This window comes from Marmota flaviventris, unplaced genomic scaffold (genome assembly GCF_047511675.1).
Source record: "Marmota flaviventris isolate mMarFla1 unplaced genomic scaffold, mMarFla1.hap1 Scaffold_49, whole genome shotgun sequence".
Lineage (NCBI taxonomy): Eukaryota > Metazoa > Chordata > Mammalia > Rodentia > Sciuridae > Marmota > Marmota flaviventris.
Genome location: NW_027288305.1, coordinates 2,598,944 through 2,620,472, shown reverse-complemented (window position 1 = coordinate 2,620,472; position 21,529 = coordinate 2,598,944). Strand labels below are relative to the sequence as shown.

Below are 21,529 nucleotides of genomic sequence, written 5' to 3'. Positions count from 1 at the left end.
TTGGGCCACATCCCCAGCCCTATTTTGTATTATACTTAGAGACAGAGCCTCACTGAGTTGTCTAGGGTCTCACTTTGGCTGAGGGTGACTTTGAATTTACCATCTTCTTGCCTCATTTTCCCATCCTTCTGGGATTATGGTTGTGTGCACCTTGCCCAACACAGTCCTGGCTTAGTTTGTTTGTTTGCTTGCTTTAGTATTTTTTAAATATTTATTTATTTATTTAGTTAGTTAGTTTTTGGCTGACACAACATCTTTGTTTGTATGTGGTGCTGAGGATCGAACCTGGGCTGCACGCATGCCAGGCGAGCTCACTACTTCCCCCTTTCTTATATAAAATATTTGACCATACCTTATTGGCCATGTTTTTAGGGGGTGATAGAGGCTCTGTTCCTCTAGAAGGCCTTAGAATATCTCCTGATCTGAGCGAGCATCTTCACTAGGAGATTTCGTGGTGGCCTTGGCATATTTTTGGAGGAGACGGTTTTGAGGGGGGAGCATGCCAACTGCCATGCACCAGAGCGTGTCACTCAGAGGTCTTGGGTTTTGGGATCCGTGGATCCATCCTCCTGCAGTCCTTCCTGCACCCTCTGTCATTATGGCCTAACGTCCTCACTCCATGGGTGCGTCCTCCCCCAAGCGGAGGGGCCCATGGAGGAGCGAACCCTTATGGCAAGGGCAGAAGATGGTTGGTCAGAGCTGTTACTTATACTTTTATATAAGAAAGAGAGATCTGTGGGGATGTAAACTTAAGAAATAAGCCTGAAAGAAGGGTAGAACATCCTTTTAAATGTTGGCAGCGCGGTCTTCCATCTCCAAACGGTGATAGTGGACCTGTATGGGCTTAGAGGCCAAAATATTAATCTGTTCTTTAATAAATTGTACCAGCCTGTTTATAATGCAGGGTCCTATGGACACCATTAAAAGCAAACCCAACAAAGGGCCTAATAAGGGAAGAAGGTAGGGTAAAAATCCATTAAGCCCAGTCCAGAGGGGATTTTCAAATAGTTCCCTTCTTCTCTTTTCTAGATCTTCTTGAAGCTGCTTAATTTTAGTGCGTACTATGCCTGATTTATTGGCATAAAAGCAGCATCTTTCCCCTAAGGCCAAGCAAATACCTCCCTGGTTAGCTGTCAGCAAATCTAAGCCTCGTCTGTTTTGAAGGACCACTTCTGCCAGGGAGTCTATTTGGTCCTGTAAATCTTTAATAGTTCCTGATAGAGTTTGTACATCATCTATAAGTTGTTGAGATAGGCGACGGTAAGAGTGTATAGCCGTGCCTAAGCCAGCTGTACCTGTGCCCACAGCAGCTGTTATTCCAAGGCTGGCAAGGAGTGGTAAGGCCTGTATTGCCCGCCTGTGTCTTTTGACTAAGGTGTCTAGGCTAGGAATGGGTAGAGGTTCATCTCCTGGGACAATAGTTATATCAGGGAGTAATAAGGCAAGAACACAGCCACTGGTCCAATTCGCTGGAAGCCTGGGGAAGGCTGAGTTTCCTCCACACATAAAAACTGTGCCATTGGGGGGACAAAGAGATGGGGTGGGTGAGGAATATTTTTTTACTGTTGAGCAATTTCCAAAGGAAGTAACTCCAACATCAATATCATAGGTATTATTCTGCATCGCGCCTAAAAGACATGATGTAAAAGTGCCTATAGGCTGTACTTTAAAAGGAAATCCAGGTTGGCATGTATTATCACTGTCTATGATAGAATTAATAGCAACTGCCATAGGCATGATTGCCCCTGTTGTCATGCAGAGCCAGCAATCACCAGCAAGGGTGGGGTTGGAATTATTAAGCAAGGAGAAGGTAGTTTCCAAAATATCTAATGTATTGGTATCTAAATCTGGGATCTGGGATTTAGGCAGCATTAAGGGATGATATGTGAGCTCAGGGATTTGGGGTTTCAAAAGTTTGATTATCTGAAGATGCTTGACAGCATCAGTGGGTCCTCCACCATCAGAGACCCCTGTAGGGGCCTTAATGGGCCAGCAGGAGGGTTTACCAACAGTGCCTTGGCATCCAGCTGACTGTAACTTGGTATATATGCCTTCTCCTCCCCGGTCAAAGAGGAGGGGGGTATAATGAATAGTGGTCCCCTCTGCTGCATGAGTTTTAGTTAGGGTGGCTTCAAAAAATTGTTCTCCCTGCTTGTTAACACAAATTGAGGCTGACACATAACAAGAGACATGCATAGCCTGGGTATGCATACAAGTTGCAGAACAATTTTGGAGAGCTTTACTTGTACTGGGGGGAATAATCTTTGGCTTGTTAACACATACCCATTCAGGCTGATGAAATCCTCCGAGTTGATGGTCAACCTCAGCACGGAGGTAAGCCACCTTAGTCAAGCAGTCAGCAGTCTGGGTCCAACTAGTGGGAGCCTGAGTCCAAGATCCTCCCCTGCATTCGCAGGGGGGGCCAAAAAGGTACTCCATGATGTTGGAAGGTGGAGGGCTAAGGCCTCCGTATACAAACCTGTTCAGCAGAAGTGCCTTAAGCAGGATCCTCACACAGATTGTTGGCTGCATCTGCAAAAGAGGAAAATTTGTCCTCAGGGGGAGGGCCTCCGTCCCTGGGTTGAGGTAAGTCATTAACCTGTTTAACCAGGCGTTCTGGTAACCATCTTGGGGCTGCTTGCTCTTGGTCCAAAACACAAGCTGAGCCTCGTCCCCAGATGAGGACAGGATCTGGGCCTTTCCATTTATTTGTAAGGGGATCGCGCCACATAACAGGTGGGCGAACAGAATTGGACTAGGGATGCCAGTGTCTGTCTGCAGCCGAATGGCCTTCACTGTCTAGGGTAAGAAAATTAAGGGCAAATAATGCATGGTTAAGGCGATCCCAAAATCTCTGTATTTTAGAATATTATCCTTTAAAAAATATGATTAAGGTTATTTCCTGTGTAGGGAGCAGTATATAAATCTTACTGTATTTTTTATGGACAATAGATCTAGTCAGAGAACTTATATAATATCAATGATTTTTTTTTTAAGTTTGTAACCTTTATTGTTTAAAATTAATATAACTTTAATTTGGAGAACCTTAGTCTTAATAAAATGTTGTGTTTTTTTTTGTTTGTTTGTTTTTTAATTTTATGATTATCTAACAAACAAAATATGTAAAAATTAGTATCTCAGTGTCTTAGAATCAATTGATTTTAGTCTCTAAGGACAATTGTTAAAATCGGATTTAAGTTAGTAATTCAATATACTTAATGTTTAATCAACAATGTGAATTTATTTACCAAAACTAATCTTTGTCTTAAACAGTAAGAATTATTAGGCAAAAAGGATCTTACTTTAAAGAAATAAACTTACATTTTAATAGGTTGTTTATCATGTCAAAATATGGACAAAATCTTAGCTCACATTAGTATAGTTAAACTAGGAAAAATAGCCTGAAATACCCTTAAATTAATTATAGTCAGTTTAGTATATATAAATCTCTTTTTTAATCTTTCTAACTTTTTACATCATTTGTTTAGATAACAATATTAACAAACCCTAAGTAAAACTTAGGAAAATACTTTTATCATTGAAATATGAATATAAAGACCTTGTTTTACCCAAAGATGATTTCTTTCTTTTTAGGATCCATGTGTGCTTTTTCTTTGTTGAAGCATCCTTTTCTTTTAGAAAATTTTTTTTTTTTGTTATACTTGGAACAATTTCTGAAAACCTTAGAATCTATAAACAAATTATTGTACTTTGATAAGAAATATCAATGAAAATATAGTTAAAATCCTTAGATATTTTGTAGACATAATTATAATTATTTATCATCTTATGAGTTTGAACAGTAACTTTGAGAATTAGAAACTACTTGAAGATTGTATTTTCACTTAAAAGCAAATTTATAGTAAACACATTTATCTCAAATATCTGTAACTGAAAAGGCAGAGTATCTGATAAATGTAAATACAAAACATAAATAATGGGTTTTCTGTTGAAGAAAAACAATTAGGCAAATATATATTAACTAATCAATTAGGCATGTGCTAATTATTTTATAGATTAACAAATATAGGTTATCTAAATATCTTAAAAATATATATATATTAAGAATAAGAACATAACTTATAATTGTATTAATTTTATGTAACCACGTGGTGTTAAAATATTTGGATCCATTTTAATTTATTTTTAACTAGGAGTGCACTCTTCTATGTGACGTCACTTGATGTAACTGAAATAAAATCCTTGTTGAGTATACATATTTATTTTTTATACTTAGGAATGAGAATAAGGATTTTTTGGTCATCACAGGAACATTGCCGGCTTTGTTCCTGTGGCGAGCAAATGCATCCTCATAACCTCAAAAATTAAAAGTAAAATATAAAGAAGAATGTTTGATCTCTCATCAATAGAACATTATTTAGTAACACAACTATAGAGAAAAGTTAGGTTATTTAACTCAGAACTAACTTAAATTTAGGGCTGCAACATAGAAAGCTGTGGAATTAAATTTTGTCTGAAAAAGATATCTTTCATTAGCATTTACAGGTAGGCATTCTTAAAAATACAGGCTCTGAACAGCTCCGGTAGAAATCTGAAACACAGTAGTACAGATTAGTGGCTGGAAGGCGGAACTAGAAGTCCTGTCTGAGTGACTGTGGAAGAACCAATCGGAAGCCCGCGAAAGTATGGGAGGTGGGACCAGGAAGCCTGCTCTTCTGGCCAGGCACCCCATGGTTACCATGGTGATGCAAACAACATGGAGTCCGCTGCCCATTTTCGGGGCAAAAGTTCCCCAAGTTTTCCTAGCCAATTGCATTTTGATTGATTTTGTCTGCATTTTCCCCCGCCTGGCCAAGATCTTACTGCGGTAGCAGCTTGTTCTGTCTCTGCAACCTGCAGTTGCAGCTTGTGTACCTCCTGCACTTTTTTCTGTGGCACGTGGGTGCTCTAAAGGTTTTTTAGCAGCAAATGCTAGCATTACCATCAGATCTTAAGTTAGTCTGTGTTTGGCATTTAGGTCAAGTAATTCAAGGATTAAAAGCACTGTTGGCCGCAGGGGCTAGGACCCCATAGCGAGCAGCAGCGGCTAAAGTCTCTTGTCCCCAGCGGCTGAGTTATAGCCATTCTGATTCATAGGACAATCATGTAGTAAAAAGGTCCATACATACTTTCTGAGTATTGACAAAAACAGTGGAAAATTGAAACTTATTTCTCTCCAGGTAAACATCACATTTTCTCTCCCTTTTTCTCACTCTCCTAGCACAAACTTCTAGAACATAAAGGCCAAAAAATCTCTCTCTTTTTTTTTTTTTAAGCTTTTTTTTTTTTTTTTTAATTAATTAGGTTCTAGTAAGAAAAGGTGGGAACAGGCACCTTTTCTGGGCCAAAGGATTCATAATAATCTTTTAAACATTCTCCTACTCTAAGCCATCTTTTACCATCGATGGTCCCTTCAAGGGGAAACCATGGACACAATTCTCCTATGTATGAAAAGAATAATTTTAAGTCCTTTTTCTTAACACGTGCCCCCCGTGTCTTGAGGGCCTCCTTGAGGCCTGACAAAAACAACTCATGTGACGAAACTGCTTGTCCCATGGTGGGTCACTCACCTTGCGTCGTCCTCACTCTCCTCCTGGATCTGTCTCTCGGTCGTGTCTGCCGAGGGGATCTCGCGCTCCCGCTTGGCCAAGTCTTCCTGGAGGACGGCGTTCCTTCTCAGTCAAAGGCTCGAGCCCCACGTTGGGCGCCAAATGTCCCGTCCGGCAGGACACATCAACGTGGGCAGCGAACCTAGATGGGGAGGAATGAAGGGACAAGAGACACGAAAGGTGACAGCAAGACAAAAGTTCTGATCAAGCTGCAAACTTTTATTGTTCACACAGGGGTATTTAAATGCTGGGGATGGGGAAGCTCTCTTATCGGTAGTTGCTGGATGTCTGCACAAGGTGAGATAACTGCAGGATGTTTCAGGAAGATAGGTTTCAGGAAGATAGGTGGCCGCAGGATGTCTCAGGTGAGATAAGTAGCTGCAGGATGCCTCCCAGGCAGGATGTCTCCCAGGGGGCTGTCAGGCTAATCTTTGAAGGAGAATTTCCTTCTAGTCCCTGACACACTACCACTTGAGCCACATCCCCAGCCCTGTTTGCTTTAGTATTTACTCAGTTGCTGAAGCTGTCCTTGAATGTGAAATCTCCCTGCGTAAATCTCCTGAGTCACTGAAATTACAGAAACACATCACCATACCGGTTCTTTTCAGTTCATATAAAGGCAGAATTGGGATGTCAAACAGAAAGACAGCTGTTAAAATCATCCCATCTTAAATGGTGTCCTATTTCCTAATATTTAAACATTGGACTTGTTTTGATACATAATGAGGAAATATTATTTTAATCAGGAGTCTGTTGATTCTCATTTTATCTATACAATTTGTTACAGTTCAAAACTTGATTTAATTTGAAAATATAATTCATCCTGTAAAATTTCTGTGCTTTCTCTTAGAACATTGGTTTCAATGCCTGTGCAAAATTATGATGAATTTACAGCTAGAGAGAAGTCTACATAATGAAATATTAATAGTATTAATTTTAATCATATTTTGTTTCATATTTCTAACTTAGTTAGCAATATGAAGAATTGAACTCATAACTCCTCTATCACTGAGTTATACTCCAAGATCGTTTTCTTCTTTGTTTTATGACAGGGCTTTTCTCAGTTGTCAAGGCTAATCTCAAACTTTTGATCCTCAAGCATCAGAATCCTGTATCACTGGTATTGAAGTGCATGACCATGTACATGGCTATTTGGTAACATTCTTAAAGTTGAGTATACAAACTCACCTAATGGTGCATTCCTGTAACTCTACTCCCAAGGATGAGGTACTTTTTTTTCTTTTTTTAAACTACTCCCAAGGATGAGGTACTTTTTTTTTTCTTTTTTTAAATTCATCCATGGTGACTAAGATGCAGATAATTGCTTTGAGAGAGCATACAACACAAGCCTTAAGTCATAGAATGAAGTATCTATTTCTAGTGAATGAAAAAAAAATATCAGATATATAATATTGAGTTGCATAATCACATTTTGTTTGTTAACAGCAGCAGAATGATGAGTCTGTAACAGATTTAGTTGCATATGTATTCTAGATGATTAAAATAATATTAGTATGGCTTCAGTACATATGCTTTCTGAAGTTGCAGCTACAAAGCAACTGACCAATGATCATTTGCATGAATGATAAGCTTGTCTGGGTACCATCTGGAGGTGGTTTTTAGTAGGTCTTGGTTGTTAAAATTTATTTCTACAGTAGTCTTATAATACTCTAGATGCTGAAAAACTTCTTAACCTTTAACATTGCTTGGCTTAAATTTATGCACTGCTCTTAGGAAGGAAACCCAAAAGCCTTTTTAATGACAGATGTACTATGGAAAATTGTCCCCACAAAGTTCAGATGCTGTGTAATATCAACTCCCTGAAATCAAAGAAAGGAAATGACTTACATTCTTGGAAAGTGAAGCCACTAGTAGCTTTCTCTGAAAAACTACACCCTGTGGCAACTGGGAGTATTTCATACAAAAACTACATTTAAATAGATGCTTATGAAACCAATAAACAAATATCACTGGGTCCTTGAGGATAAGGGAAGGAATCACACATGGAAAATACAGCAAGAAATGATTTTCCTCTACATTTAGAAGTGCTAGATCCCAGACTTGAAGTCAAAATCAACCTGAGAATTATAAGTTTGTCTTCCCTGCTGTGGGTAATGCTCAGCTCCTGAGGAAAATGCTGGCAAAACTGATTCCTTGCTAAAATAAAATAAAAACAAAAACTAAAAAAGTAGAAGGGAGTCAATGACCTAATATTTCTTTAGGCACAAAGTACAGAAAAATATGGTCCCAAAATTTTGCAAGCTTTCATTTCAACTTTAAAATATACTAGTTTTGATCATTTTCCATCTCTTCATCTTTTAGAAAATGCCCCTCTGTTAGACTCTGCCATCCCGGGACTGGAGGTGTTGTTTTCATTCTTTTGATCTCCCACAGGTGGCGCCAGGTGGCCCTACCTGACAGTGCCTGGCAACCAGCCCAGAGAGTAAACTGGGGGACTTCTTTGCTGTCGTCTGGCTAAGGTCTGCCAACTCCTTCCAAGACCCACATTCTGCAAGCCATGCCCCAACTCAAATGTCCCCTGAGATCCCTTTTGGACCAGGAGCTCCATACTGGTGTTGGTTTCCCCAATGAGGCACTTTCAGGGTCATGGAGCAGATGCTGAACTCTGGTCCTTTCCAAAATCTGGGCAGCCTGGTCTCCAGGGCATACAGCTGGCGGCACCCACAGCCTCAGGAAAGCGGGCTCCAACGCTGGTTCCTTCACAGTGATGGAGAGCGACAAGTAAGAGCCCTAGAACAGAGTGCCAGAGACACCACCAAGCCTTGGAACCTGCAGAGCCCAGCGATCCAGGGACGAGGCCTGGTGCATGGAGCCCAGAGCACAGCCTGCAGTCAATACAGGCCTCCTGCCATCTCCACAGAGGGGACTGGGAGCTCTAGCTTCCCCTGCTGCCAGGCTCTGCTGCCCTCGGGCCTGTCCCCCGCCCCAGAATGGGCGAACTCCGACTCTGGAGGCAACTTGCTCGCCTGGTGCCCACCCTAGACCCAAGTGAACTAAAAGAAGAAGAAAGACCAAGAGGGGGACACTGCCTTCCCAGGACTGGGGACCTCGAGAAACCCTCTATAAACCCGTCCAGTTCGACTGACAGGGGACCCAGCCGCCGCCGCCTGGGGCACAGTTCCCAGGGAGGCGCTGGGTTCCTTTTCTTACCTCTAGAAAGACCTGAGCGCCAGGAGTCAGACCCTCCTCAGCTGTGGACTTCTTCCTGCCAGCGCCCCCTGCCCACACCTTTCTTGAGTCTCTCTGAATGATTATGTGACTTTTTGCACCACTTGGGGAGCAAGACAGAACACTTAGCCTCTTTTTTAAAAATAATTTTTAGTTGTGGATGAACACAATACATTTACTTATTTATCTAATATGATGCTGAGGATCGAAACCAGGACCTCACACATGCTAGGTAAGTGCTCTACCACTGAGCCAGGATCCCAGCCCCACTTAGCTTGTTTTGAAACAGATCAACTCTGTTTGCATAAAAACAAGCAGGCTGGGGTGAGCAGTCATGATGCTGTTATTTATTGATTTATTCGCCTTGAAAAGCACAGAGTGTTCAGCAACTATTAAGAATGAACAACTGGATAGTGGCTTTGCAGGTTTTTTAGGAAGGCAGATGAGTGCCCAACGCCTGGGATCCATGTGACTTACCTGGAAACTGGGAAAGCACCAAGGTTGATCTTTCTTTGTGCAAGGCTGCCAATCATGAGGCCACTGCAGATATTTGTGACCAGTCAACTACTGAGCTGAGTGCCCAGCTAGGTTTGACACATTTCTGAGCTGACTCAATTCTTCTGAAATGATTCCTGTTTTCTGCCTCCAGCCAGAAAGTCATCTCAAAATATTGATTAATTTCAGAAGGAGGAAAATAAGGTTTTAATGCTGCCATTCAGGTCCAAGTCTTCTCCAGGGCACCTGATAGGCTTGCTATGAGCCTCCATCAAAGTGGTCAGGAATTCACTGACAAATTTCAAAGGGGCTGAAATGTCATTACTGTTTGTATAATTTTGGATTGATTAACAATAGCATAAATGACACAAACATGACAAAAGTTGGAAGGTATGAAGCAAACCTCTCATTGGCAATCTTTTCTTTATTCAGTATTCAGCAGTAGAGTCAAGCAGTGGTTTACCTAGCATGGCTTATTTGGGGGACAGAAAATGGCTTAAGTAAGGATCTGGGTTACATAAGCTTCTTTCACCAAATCAATTTTCTTTCAGAAGCTTACAACATTCTTATCATGGACACTCATGCCATCCACATCTCCAAATACAATATGTCAAATCTTTCTTTTCTGACATCTAGATTCTATTTTTTAATGTTTCATAGTCCTGCCAGTAATTATATTTCCCACCTTGGTCTCCTTTTTCCTCTATTTGCTTTCTATTTAAAAATGAAATAAAATAAACAAAGAAAAATTTAAAAAATTATTCTGCATGTCTATGTATCTCACATTTCTTTTTGTTTTGAAAACATAGGACTTTGTGGTACTTTACATTCTCTCTAGATCAGCCTGTTCTCTAATGAATAAACCTTGATTAAACTTCCAACATATTCAATGACAACCTATATTTTGTATGTAAAGGGGTGTTGAGATAAATTCTAGCTGTTGTTTCTTTGTTGAGAGCCACAGCCAGTCAGAATGATGCCTGGCACTTGCCAGAGGGAATGTTTGAAAGGTGACAGGGAATGTTTGAAAGGTTATGCCAGGGAACCATTAAGATGATGATTTGAGTTAAGCTATATCGAATTGCTATGATGCTGGATTGATTGCATTGTAAATTTGACCTTTACTGTCGGGCAATGGGGTGGCTCTTGCTGCCTTGGGCGCTCGCTACTTTGAAGTTCTTGCTCTACTTTGGAGTTCTCCTGGGGATTCCCGGAGAGTGCCCATTGATTGGGGAAGTGCCAGAGGAGGGATTTCCAGTGTGGGGGGTTGCTGGAAGGGCCATGTGAGTGGTGTTGGCCAAAAAGCACGTGTGCAGTGCTGGTGAGAGTTGAAATAAAGTGTTGCTGTTTGAACCTACAAGGCTTTGTGCCCAGACAGACTGTGGCATTTCTTCTTGATGTAAACTGTGAAGTGTATGAAAAATAAGTCCAAGCACATTACTCTAAATCTTTTGTCATTTAAAATGATAGACCTCAGCCAGAGCAAAGGAACATATATAAAAATACTTGCACCAGCCTGGTTTCAGACCCCCCCACACACACTAATGGAGCAGCTGACCCCAAAAAAATAGGCCCAGGAAATACCCTATTCACATTCTGGTTGTATGTTAATTACTCAGCTAGGATCAGTGCAGGGAAGTAGGCAAATATCAAAGGTGCCAGTTTAGCTCAAGACATTATCAGCATATTTTCTCAACTACTATTGCTGGGAGTATTGTATTGTGGGTGTAATAATGTAGAATAAAGTAAATCACCAATACCCTGAGTGAGACCTTCCAGAGCCCTGGCCCAACTCTGCTGACCACAGTAATACCTCCACAACTACTAATTGCTCCTAAAAAATTTTGTTTGTGCACTGTTTCAACTTTAACAAATTTTGTTCGAGTTACTATGTTCTGAAGTTTAAAGTTTTAGATGCAAAGGTGACTGGGCATGTGCAAATATCTGTAAACTGCAAACAAATAAATTTGCATTCTTTTTTCTAGGATTTTTATGGACTATGGTTTCCAACAGTCATTCACAAAAGAGGTTAGAAAAAAAATCCCTGTTTATTCCCAAGGAATCTTTACACAACACTTTTACACTGGCTACTTCACATAAACTTGCCTCAGGGATTTAATTCATAAATCAAATGAATTTCCTGCAGCCTGTACAGTGCTGTTGTAATGGCTATTATAATAATGTAAAATTGTCATGAGTGGTGAAACATGCCTGGAATCCTAGAAGTTCAGGAAAATGAGACAGGAGAATTGCTGGGAGCCATTAGCCAAGTAGGTATGACAATATCCTTGCCAGCGTACCCCATGTTGCTGACATGTTGCAGCGACATTGAATGTAGGTGACCTTGCTCAAGGACCAAGGCAGATTAGGGTGTTCCCGGTTTAAGATAATCCTGTTTAGGGCGTTCCCAGTTTAGGTTCCAGGTTTAAGGTTTAAGATTATTCCTCCTGGGAATAGGGCGTATCCTGCTGCCTGAGTTCCCCTTGAGTTCTCACGGGATTCAGACAATACATTTTGGAGATAGAAGCCCAGTGGAGGTGGATTTGGGCAGAGAACGTGGATTTCCCCAGAACGTGATTGTAGATGGCTGGTGTGAGTTCGGGAATAAAGAGTTGCTGTTTGAATCTACAAGCTGTGTGGTGGCTCGTGATTGTGTGCCCAGCCAGACTGTGGCAGAGAATTGGTAGTTTGAAGACAGCCTCATTCACTTAACAAGGCTCCAAGAAACTTAGTGAGAGCCTGTCTCAAAATATAACATAAAAAAGACAGTGGATGTGTATCAGTGGAAAGCACTCCTGGGTTCAATACTCAGCACCAAACCAAAAATTAAAAAAAATAATAATAAATATAAGGATTCAGGGTACAAAAACATGTAAAAAATGTTGGCAACAGCATACATTTAATAAATATATTTTTGATAAAAGTGTTAAGGTTCTTTAAAAGCCCAAAATAAAAATGCTACATAATACACTAGTAATAATTTGGGGTACTACTACAAGGTTGTACATGCCTGTACTCTCTGTGGCTTAGAAGGGTGAGACAGGAGGATCTCAAGTTAGAGACCAGACTCAAAAACTTGGCAAAGTCCTAAGCATATCAGTAAACCCTGTCTCAATAATAAATAAATAAATAAAAGTGGTGGAGACTGGGTATGTAGCACATTGGTAAAATGCCCATGGGTTAATCCCTGGGTTCAATCCTCAGTACCACAAATAAGCAAATAAATAAAATAAAAGAGAGAAAGAGATAGATTGAACTTGCATGTAATTTAAATTCAAAATAAATTTTAAAAATATGGGTATATATGTAATGCAATTGAAATCCTTTTGCTGAAGTTATTGCTGCACTTCTATTTTTATTGTATCTTCATTCACAGTATCTAATAAAAGGAAACAAATTAAGTGCCTTTTAGATAAAAGGTATTATCAGAAAATGCCTTCCAGCTGCAGATTATTCAACTAATGCCTTTAGAAACTACACACTTAAAATTAAAACTGGTCCCTAGAAGGCAAGACTCAGATACTGGTGTTTTTTAAGTACTCCAAGATATTTGGTATCTGTGGGCACCTTTTTTCAGACTGTTCTAAAACTCAGAACGAGGTACATATGGGAGGTCAGGATGAAACCACAATATACAGTAAATTCTTCAATGGGTAATCTTAACTCAGACACTCTAATAGAAGAAACAGTTTTGGAGATAAAACTAGATTCTCTGTTTCACTGATTTCTGGGTTATGGATTCAATCCAAACATATATTAGAAAAGACTTAAGGCTACTGGTTAAAATCTATTTATAATAAGTATTGAAAATATACCAAAGGCTGGGTGTGTTGGTGCAGGCCTGTAATCCCAGTTGCTGGAGAGGCTGAGGCAAAATGATCAAAATTCAAAACAGCCTTAGCAAAAGTGAGGTGCTAAATGTTTCAGTGAAACCTCATCTCTAAATGAAGTAAAAAATAACCCTGAGACTGAGTCTCAGTAGTCCAGTGTTCCTAAATTCAATCTCTAGTATTCACCATAAAAAAATATATATATATATATATGTACCAGGGGGCTGGGGCTGGAGCTCAGTGGTAGTGATAGACCCAACCTGATCTTTTCTTAAAATTGGGCATCTCGCCACAAAACCATGAAAAGATCATTTCAGCTTTACTATAAATTACTGCAAATTCTGAACCTGCTTGAAATGCCTGCCCGTGCCTTGAACTCACCCATGCCTGGCTCTCTGACCAGATAGCAGCCCTCTCTGAAACTTAGTGACACCTCATAAATATTGGCCTTCCCTGGCCAGACAATGACCTTCTCTGAGGCTTTAATGGTCCTCATAAATTCTGATGTTGGGGCCAGCAAAAAAATGTAAACTACCATTAGTGTGATGCTTGTCAGAGTTCTGTTATCTGTAACCCCCCCTTTGTGTAACTTTCTGGGCAATAAAGCTGGGCTTCAGGAAAGCTGGAGTGCTGTCTTGTTCCCGCCGTTTTGGGAGGGAGAGGCAGCCCAGCCGGTCGAAATAATAAGCTTGCTTTAATTTGATTTTAATTGGAGTCGGTGGTCTTTTCTTGTGTCCTGGTCTAACAGTAGCTAACTTGTCTGGCACTTGGCTTAATTCTCAGCACTACATATAAGTAAATAAAATAAAGGTCTATCAACAAGTAAAAATAGTTTTTTTCATAGTGTACCTATTTGTTGACAGCCTGTGACCTAATTTGCTGTGCACTTTAGTTTTTGAGATGGAAGTTGGCCATGCATGGTGGTGCATGCCTGTAATCTCAGCTGCTTCAGAGGCTGAGATAGGAGGATCCTGAATTTGAAGTCAGTCTCAGCAATGGTGAGAAGCTAAGCAACTCAGTGAAACCCTTTCTCTAAGTAAAAATAAAAAAAAAATAAATAAGGGTAGGGATGTGGCTCAGTGGTAGAGCGCCCATGAATTCAATCCCTGATTTTGCCTCCCAAAACATGGGACTGGGGATATAGCTCAGCTGGTAGAGTGCTTGCCTTCTAAGCATGAGGCCCTGGGTTTAATTTCCAGTACAACAAAAAACAAAAAAAAAAAAAAAGGAAAGAAAGAGAGAGATTGATCTTTCATGTCGTTTGAATTAAAGTTAGTCCCACTTTTATTTTCCTGCCACACCAGAGAAAGGTGCTTACTGAAATGTTTGGAATGTTTCTATGGGTCAGGGCCATTTTAATTAAAAGGTCTTACATATGAAAACAAAATGAATTGAGGACCTTTATTGGGACGCATAAACTACACTACCTCATTTAGAAGAGATTCTTTTTAATGTCACCTAATTTTATTCTGCTTTATTCATATTTAAAAAGCTTGGATTGTTGGTAAAGATGGTGCCTGGAGGGGCTGGGAGTGTGGCTCAAGTGGTAGAGCACTCACCTGGCATGCATGCGGCCCAGGTTCCACCCTCAGCACCACCTACAAACAAGATGTTGTGTCCGCTGAAAACTAAAAATAAATAAATAAATAAATAAAAATAAAAGAATTCTCTCTCTCTCTCTCTCTCTCTCTCTCTCTCTCTCTCTCTCTCTCTCTCTCTCTCTCTTAAAAAAAAGATGGTGCCTGGAGCATTTCTCTTCCAGGAGCTCAGGTCCATGACACTGAATAGTGTGAACTTTTAATGGCACAATGGCACACCTCCATATCTCCAAAGTGGCATGAACTCTCAGCCAATAAAGAAGTAAGAGCCCACTCCCCCCTGCTCCTCCTCATCCCAGTTGAGCTCATAAATATCAACACCCTCTCCCTCTCCCTCTCCCCATCCCCCTCCCCACTTTCCCCCCTTCCCTCTCTCTTCTTACCCCTTCCCCCTTCTCTTCTGTGACAGGCCTCTCCAGTCCTGCTTGTTGAGTTTATGGAGCTTTTCTGCCATTCCTATGTAAGGGTAAAAGAAATTGAAGTTAAAGCATAAAAGTTAAAGGGTAAAAGACCGGGTGTTGTAAAGTTTCTAAGCTGCAAGGTCTGAGTTAAAATGTAAAGGATTAGGTATTGTTAGTTTTGTATGCTACCTGCAAAACCTGAAATTTCTGTAGCTGTTGAGACAATGCTTGGAACTGCCCAGTAAATATTTCCCCTGACTATTGGTTGTTTAATAAGGGCTCTGTGTGGTCGTACGTAGGCATTGCAGGGCCTGGACCAATCAGTTTAAATGTAACCCCCTCCTTAGGAAAGACCTATCACTCCAGCCTGACCTGTTCCCGCCAATGAATGAACCAATCATGTTTAGGAGTTGTTATTTAATTTTCCCGCGCCTCATGATGATTTGTTCTGATGTATACAAGGCCCTCCGCCCTCCCCAAAAAGTGTACTTAAGCAGTGCTCAGCCCCTGCTCGTGGCTCTGGGCTGCTTTCCCTTCTTGAGTGGGCACGGAACCCCAGCATGCTGGTTCAATAAATCCCCCCTTCTGCCAATTGCATGAGTGGTCACTTGGTGGTCTCTTTCTCCGACATTTCACGGGACCCTTACACCTACACAGATGATAAATCAAATCTTTTGAAAATGCTCTCTAGTTCTTGAAGAAAAATGAAATGAAATATGGGAAAATAGTCATTGATAATGTTGAAAGTGGAGTTTTGAGATGAAACAAAATTTCTCACTTTGCCAATTGCATCTAGGTGCTTGTCTCACAAATTTTGAAGAATAAAATCTATTTATTTAAGCAAGTCGAAATAGAACTCCCACCTTGTGGGTTGGGGAATGATACCAGATAAACTCATTTTTGTGTGCCATCTTAAAAGTTTACAGATGTTTTTCAGCAGACATGGAAAAAAAATATTTAAAATAGGTTTTAGAAAAGGCATCCTGACCACCATATGGGTTCATTTTCATCTTTTCCATGACTCATCTTTCCTCTTGCAACTTCACCACGGGACAAAGGACTTTGTTGAAGGTATTCCCAAAAGTGGGCATTAAGGTTTTTTTACATTTGAAATAGGCCTTAATGGTGCTCATTAACATATCTCCCAGTTTGCCTCCAGCTGTGTTAGAATGAGGTTCATTATCCTGATTACACTGTAATTTTACTATCCCTTCTATTTTATACTAATTCACTATGAAAAAAGAACCCTAGATTTGAATATGTGAACAGAGAGCTAGAAAACTAGAGGTTTATTCTCAGACCTAGGAAGAGTTAAGCTTAAGTTCTGGAATTTATATTGTTGTTTTGAATTTGTGATACTGCTTCCCCTACATTAAAAAAGCTCTTGAGTCATGAGGAGCATTGAGTTAAAATCCAGCATCAGCAACTTAATGAGGCCCTAAGAAACTCAAAGGGACCCTGTCTCCATATAAAAATATTTTAAAAGGGCTGGGGATGTGATTCAGTGGCTGAACACCCCTGGGTTGAATTATTCCTGGTACCAAAAACAAAACAAAACACACACACACACACACACACACACACACATTAAAAAAAAAAAAAAAAAAAAAAAAACCTCCATAACAAGCTCTAAAAGTACAATCTCTCTTGTGCATGGAAACAACAAATGAAGTTTGGGTTCTCTTCAGATAATTATTCCAGTCTTCACCACACAATGTGGGAACATGCTGGACTCATGGCACATGGATGCCCACAAAGGGCTTTAGAGACAAGCTGAAAACACCATACAATTATGGAACAAAATGCCCAGGTTTTTAACTGCGGATCTAAGCTTCACTAGACTAGTAAGGGGGGGGGGGGTGGAGGTTGATCTGCCACAGAGACCCACTGAGGAGTCCTGTGAAGATGGCCTCAGGCCTGAGCCTACACAACTCTATTTTAAAAATTCTAGTTTCAAACCTGCAGTCTCACCAGGCACACACACACAGAGCACTCCAGTATGGCCTCAAACAAGTTATTTCCCCTCAACCTGATAAATAGTGTGAAGCCCCTGGCAGGCTCTCCTAGCCTGATAAGAGAGAAAGGCATAAATATCAGGGTGGAGACTACCAGACAAGATGTTTCTGACCCCAGGGTAAATGATAATGATAAACCTGGTGTTAGCTGAAGAAGATTGCAAGGGGGGTCAAAAAGCCCAAAATTTTATGTAAATAATAGAGCTAATGAACAGGGATTCAGCCAGCCAAAACAAGGATGCACTTGAGCTGGAAAGCCTGATGAGGACCTGACATCCCATTAGTTGTCTTCATTTTCTGATCCTCTGCATAATACTCACCACTCTCCAACTCTATGCCCTTGTCTGGACCCTGGTGAGAGTTGCAACTTCTCCCTATCATCCTCTCCTCAACCAGTCATCTGCTCCACACCAGGAAAGACTTGCCTTGGTTTTTGTCCTGATCACCCTGGTCTGAGTGACTGTGCATATGCTGGACATAAAGCCTAAGGCTTGAGACTTTTGAACTTAGCATGCAGAGGGAATGTCAGTAATTAGCCTGTCATTATTATGTGTGCTTTGCAGTGCTTAGAATTAATTTAAAATTGTTAACTCTGAATGGATTATATCTATTGCAGTACCTAGCATTAAGAATTGTTGTTTTCTTGATTAAGAACCTATAGAGTGAAATTATGTTGAGTAATTGAATGAATAAAGCATTGAAATTATTTTTTAAGTCCATCAGTTCTGCTTAACAGGTAAAATGGGGTAAATTTGGATACCTGGGCTGGCCATGCCAGTTGTTCACTGGAGCCATTGGCTGCTGTTGTTTCATTTTATGCATCATCCGTTGACTGGACTTGAAGGCCTTTATTCTTCTTCTTCTCCCCAGACTCAATCATCACAATGGAAAAGGTTGATGGGTATTTTCAAAATACAGAGATCTTACTCTACTGGATATACTTTGGATTCCTATATTTCTTGATTATCTTGCAATTTCTCATTCTGGTAGTCTCTCCTACACTTGCATCAGTTTTTGCTCTCAGATCTATAGAAACCATTCATCCCATGACCACAGCAGCTGCACATGACTCATTTGACTACTTCTCCAAATCATCTATGCCATTGCTGCCACTTTTTTCTTTGGCCAGGGGCTGGAGCCTGGGCTTCTGCAATTCATTGATAGTTCAACTTCCAAGGTTCATGTTTGCACACAGTGCAGTCAGAATCCTTATTTCTGTTTACAAGGAACTAATCCCATTATGTCACAGCTCTCCACAGGAGTTCACTGTAATTGGACTGAAGCAACAAAGTGTTGTATGCTTCTTTGTGTCCATAGGTGCCACTACTCCCCTAAAAATCTCCATTAATCTATCAGGACTGAGATATCTCTCACCTGCAAATATCCTAAAGACTATGCGAGTTGCTGTGTGGGTGTTGAGACCCAGGATGTAAAATTTTGGTCTCTAGCAATTGAGAGATATGAGGAAGAGTTGGCAGTGTAGTCATGCTTATGCACAGGTAACAATAGCTCCCAGGTAGCCCAGAGCATTCAGCCCTCAGAATCCTGCATCATTCCATAGGTCTTTTCATATATAGGCCAGAAAATGAAGGTGTGTGATCAATATTTTACATAGTGAACACATGCTCAGAAGAAAATGTTTATGACAATGAATGTATACACTTAATCAAGGTATTCATTACTTAAATAAATGATAATAATATTATTAATAATCATCATCATAATAATAACAGTAACCTGTTGGAAGCATCAACAACAGAGTAGCTATAGCCATGTTTGGCCTTTCCAATGATCCACCATTATAGGTTTCATCATCAAAAAATCTACACACCTGAAGTCTTCTGCAAAGATCTATTAGCAAGGAGGTAAGAGCTCTGCATCCACAGGCCTCAAAAAAATATGCTGTATTGTGATATGACTAGAACACAATCCCCCTGTCTAGGATTACTAAAACCCATCTCCAGATGGTATCTAAACAAGCTCATCATTCTTGCAACTTCTCATTGATCAACTGCTGTGTGGCTGCATCTAAAGATATCATATGTATTGAAGTCATACTGGTATTATTATATGGCAGAAACCCATTCCTGTGCTGCTGATAACAAACCAAATGCTATGTGATTTTGCAACACAACTTTTTGTATTTGATATTTTTCTTTATTAACTAGAGTTAGAGCCTGCTTTGTATGATTTAAGGTTTGGCTGTGTACTCTGTATCTTATTCACCAAGGTTACATAAAAATAAAGAAAATACCTCATCTTCATGAGTTTAAAATTTTATCATATAGTCTTCTCTTTAGCTATAACCACACCATAATTTTCCATAGGCTGTATGGTTTGAACTTAGTATCCTAATAATGCCAGAAGAAAAACCAGAAGTTCAAACATATTGAGTAACATTTTCAAATTAAATCAAAGTTTAGGCAGTAAAAAATTGTCTGGATAAAATGGAGATCAACAGACTGTTGACTATAATAGATAATGTTACCTTCAGTATACATTGAAATATGGGTTTCAATATTTAAACCTTAGGAATTAAGCCAGAATTAATAAAGGGGTGATTATAACAGCTGCTTCTCTTCTTATCATTTCAATTTTGCCTATTCATAAACCAGTAAACAAGAGCCAATATTGTAATGCATGTCTGTAATTTCAGTGACTCAAGAGGCTGAGGAAGAAGGATTTTAAGTTCAAGGCTAGACTCAGCAACTCAGTGGGGACTTAAGCATCTTAGTGAGAACTTGGCTTATCTTTAAAAACAGATGGGTTGGAGATGTGATTTGTGATAAAGTGTTCTGAGTCCAGTCCTTGGTAAAAAAAAAAAAAAAAAAAAAAAAATCTGCTTTTTTGTGCCACTATCTAACTTCTAAGACAATAATGAAAGATTGATAATTCATGTAGTCTAGAGGATGTGAGTTGTGGCTTTGGGGTCACAGAGAATTGATCCTGAATTCCAGTAAAGTTGCTTAATATTCAGGAGACCTTTCAAATATTCTTTCACACTGAACAGCTATGTAAACCTCATCCATTACAAAAAGCAGAATGATACCGAGTGTCAACATATTAGCAATTCTTTAGCCCTATCTGTACACATAAAGTTGGCTATGTGTTTTTACTCCTCTTGTAGCCAAAGTGCAGAGTATATTTCCCAAATTTTGGATCTGAGCTCTTATTTTTTGTGTGTGACTTATGTAAATCTGTGACTATGAAAGTTTATTAGTCAGGAAACATTTTGAATACTTTGTTTTTATTTTCATAACACTGTCACCTCCATCAGAATGAGCCCACCTTAATTTATTTGATTCTGAGAAGAAGGGTGCTTTTTTTGGCAACCATATCTCCCTCTGAAGTTCAGTAACCTTACCAACTATCACCTAATGCAGTAAAAAGATCCCATATGAACCCATGCTTAATTGATGATAAGCCCACACTTGAGACAATAATTTTTATATGGTTTCTTCTTATTCAGTGATAGGTATCTAATTCACTAAACATGGGCCGAATGCCAGGATTCAATCACATGTGGAACAGAAGTTATGTGAAAAACATTGTGCCTTATAGGTACTGGTTAAATTTTTATTAATTTAAATTTAAACTTTACTCTCTTGACAGTCTTTATTGAATTATATGAAAATATGTGTATACTTCTATGCCTTTAATGTTTGATGATATTCTCAGAGTACCCCATACTAAAGAAGAAAATTGAAATCACAACCCTGCATTAGGCTAAAGGCAAAACTGCAAAATAATTTTTTTAAATGGTTAGACTCTAGTTTCTGCGTTACTGATGATCTGATTACCTAGAGTCTTCTCTCCAGTGATATCAACCTCTTTTGGTTAAAGTATGATATCTAAAATGAAAATGGATCTGTGCCCAGAATCCTGTGAGAAACAGTTTCCACTTTTGTACACTTCTAAATTGTAGATGGCTTCTCTCTCAAAGTGCAGAGTCTCTCCTGTTCTTTGGCCCTGAGAGAATGTTGTTTGATATGTTTATTCCATAACCTATGACACAGAACTGAGTTGTCCATTTTTTTTTTTCACCTTGCTGAGGTCAGGGCATTTATAGATCTCAAACATGGAATATAGCTGTGGTGACCATAGATATCCCTGAGAGGTCAAGAGTGAATTTTAGGATGAAGCTTTAAAAATACATTTAATTATTTGTCAATTTATATTTTCAAAAATAATAATATTTTGGATATAGTGGTTTAAGTTATTAAATTGATTTAAGCTGTCCTTAATTTTTATTATGAATACTAGAAATTTTTAAATTATACTAATGCATTATATTGTTTTTCCCTCTGGGAAAATATTAATGCCTTAGGACATTGCTTAGAAGTTTAAAATAAAATTTGCTTTCTCATAAGACCAGACAGCACAAAAGTTAAA

General features: G+C 39.5%; 1 protein-coding gene and 1 pseudogene across 1 annotated transcript; one reads left to right on the top strand and one right to left on the bottom strand.

Annotated features, from left to right (window-relative positions):
- Nucleotides 1–512: 512 nt before the first annotated feature.
- Nucleotides 513–1,922, bottom strand: LOC139704320 (syncytin-2-like). Its single transcript, XM_071607274.1, has one exon. The coding sequence runs from the start codon at nucleotides 1,870–1,872 to the stop codon at nucleotides 787–789; it is 1,086 nt and encodes a 361-aa protein (XP_071463375.1). The 5' UTR covers nucleotides 1,873–1,922; the 3' UTR covers nucleotides 513–786.
- Nucleotides 1,923–8,216: 6,294 nt separating this feature from the next.
- The window catches only part of LOC139701360 (transcription factor JunD-like), an 87,608-nt pseudogene continuing 74,295 nt past the window's right edge, over nucleotides 8,217–21,529 (top strand).

Excerpts from the sequence above, each read along its gene's own strand:
- LOC139704320 (XM_071607274.1), bottom strand. The coding sequence starts at position 1,872 with ATGCTGCCTAAATCCCAGATCCCAGATTTAGATACCAATACATTAGAT.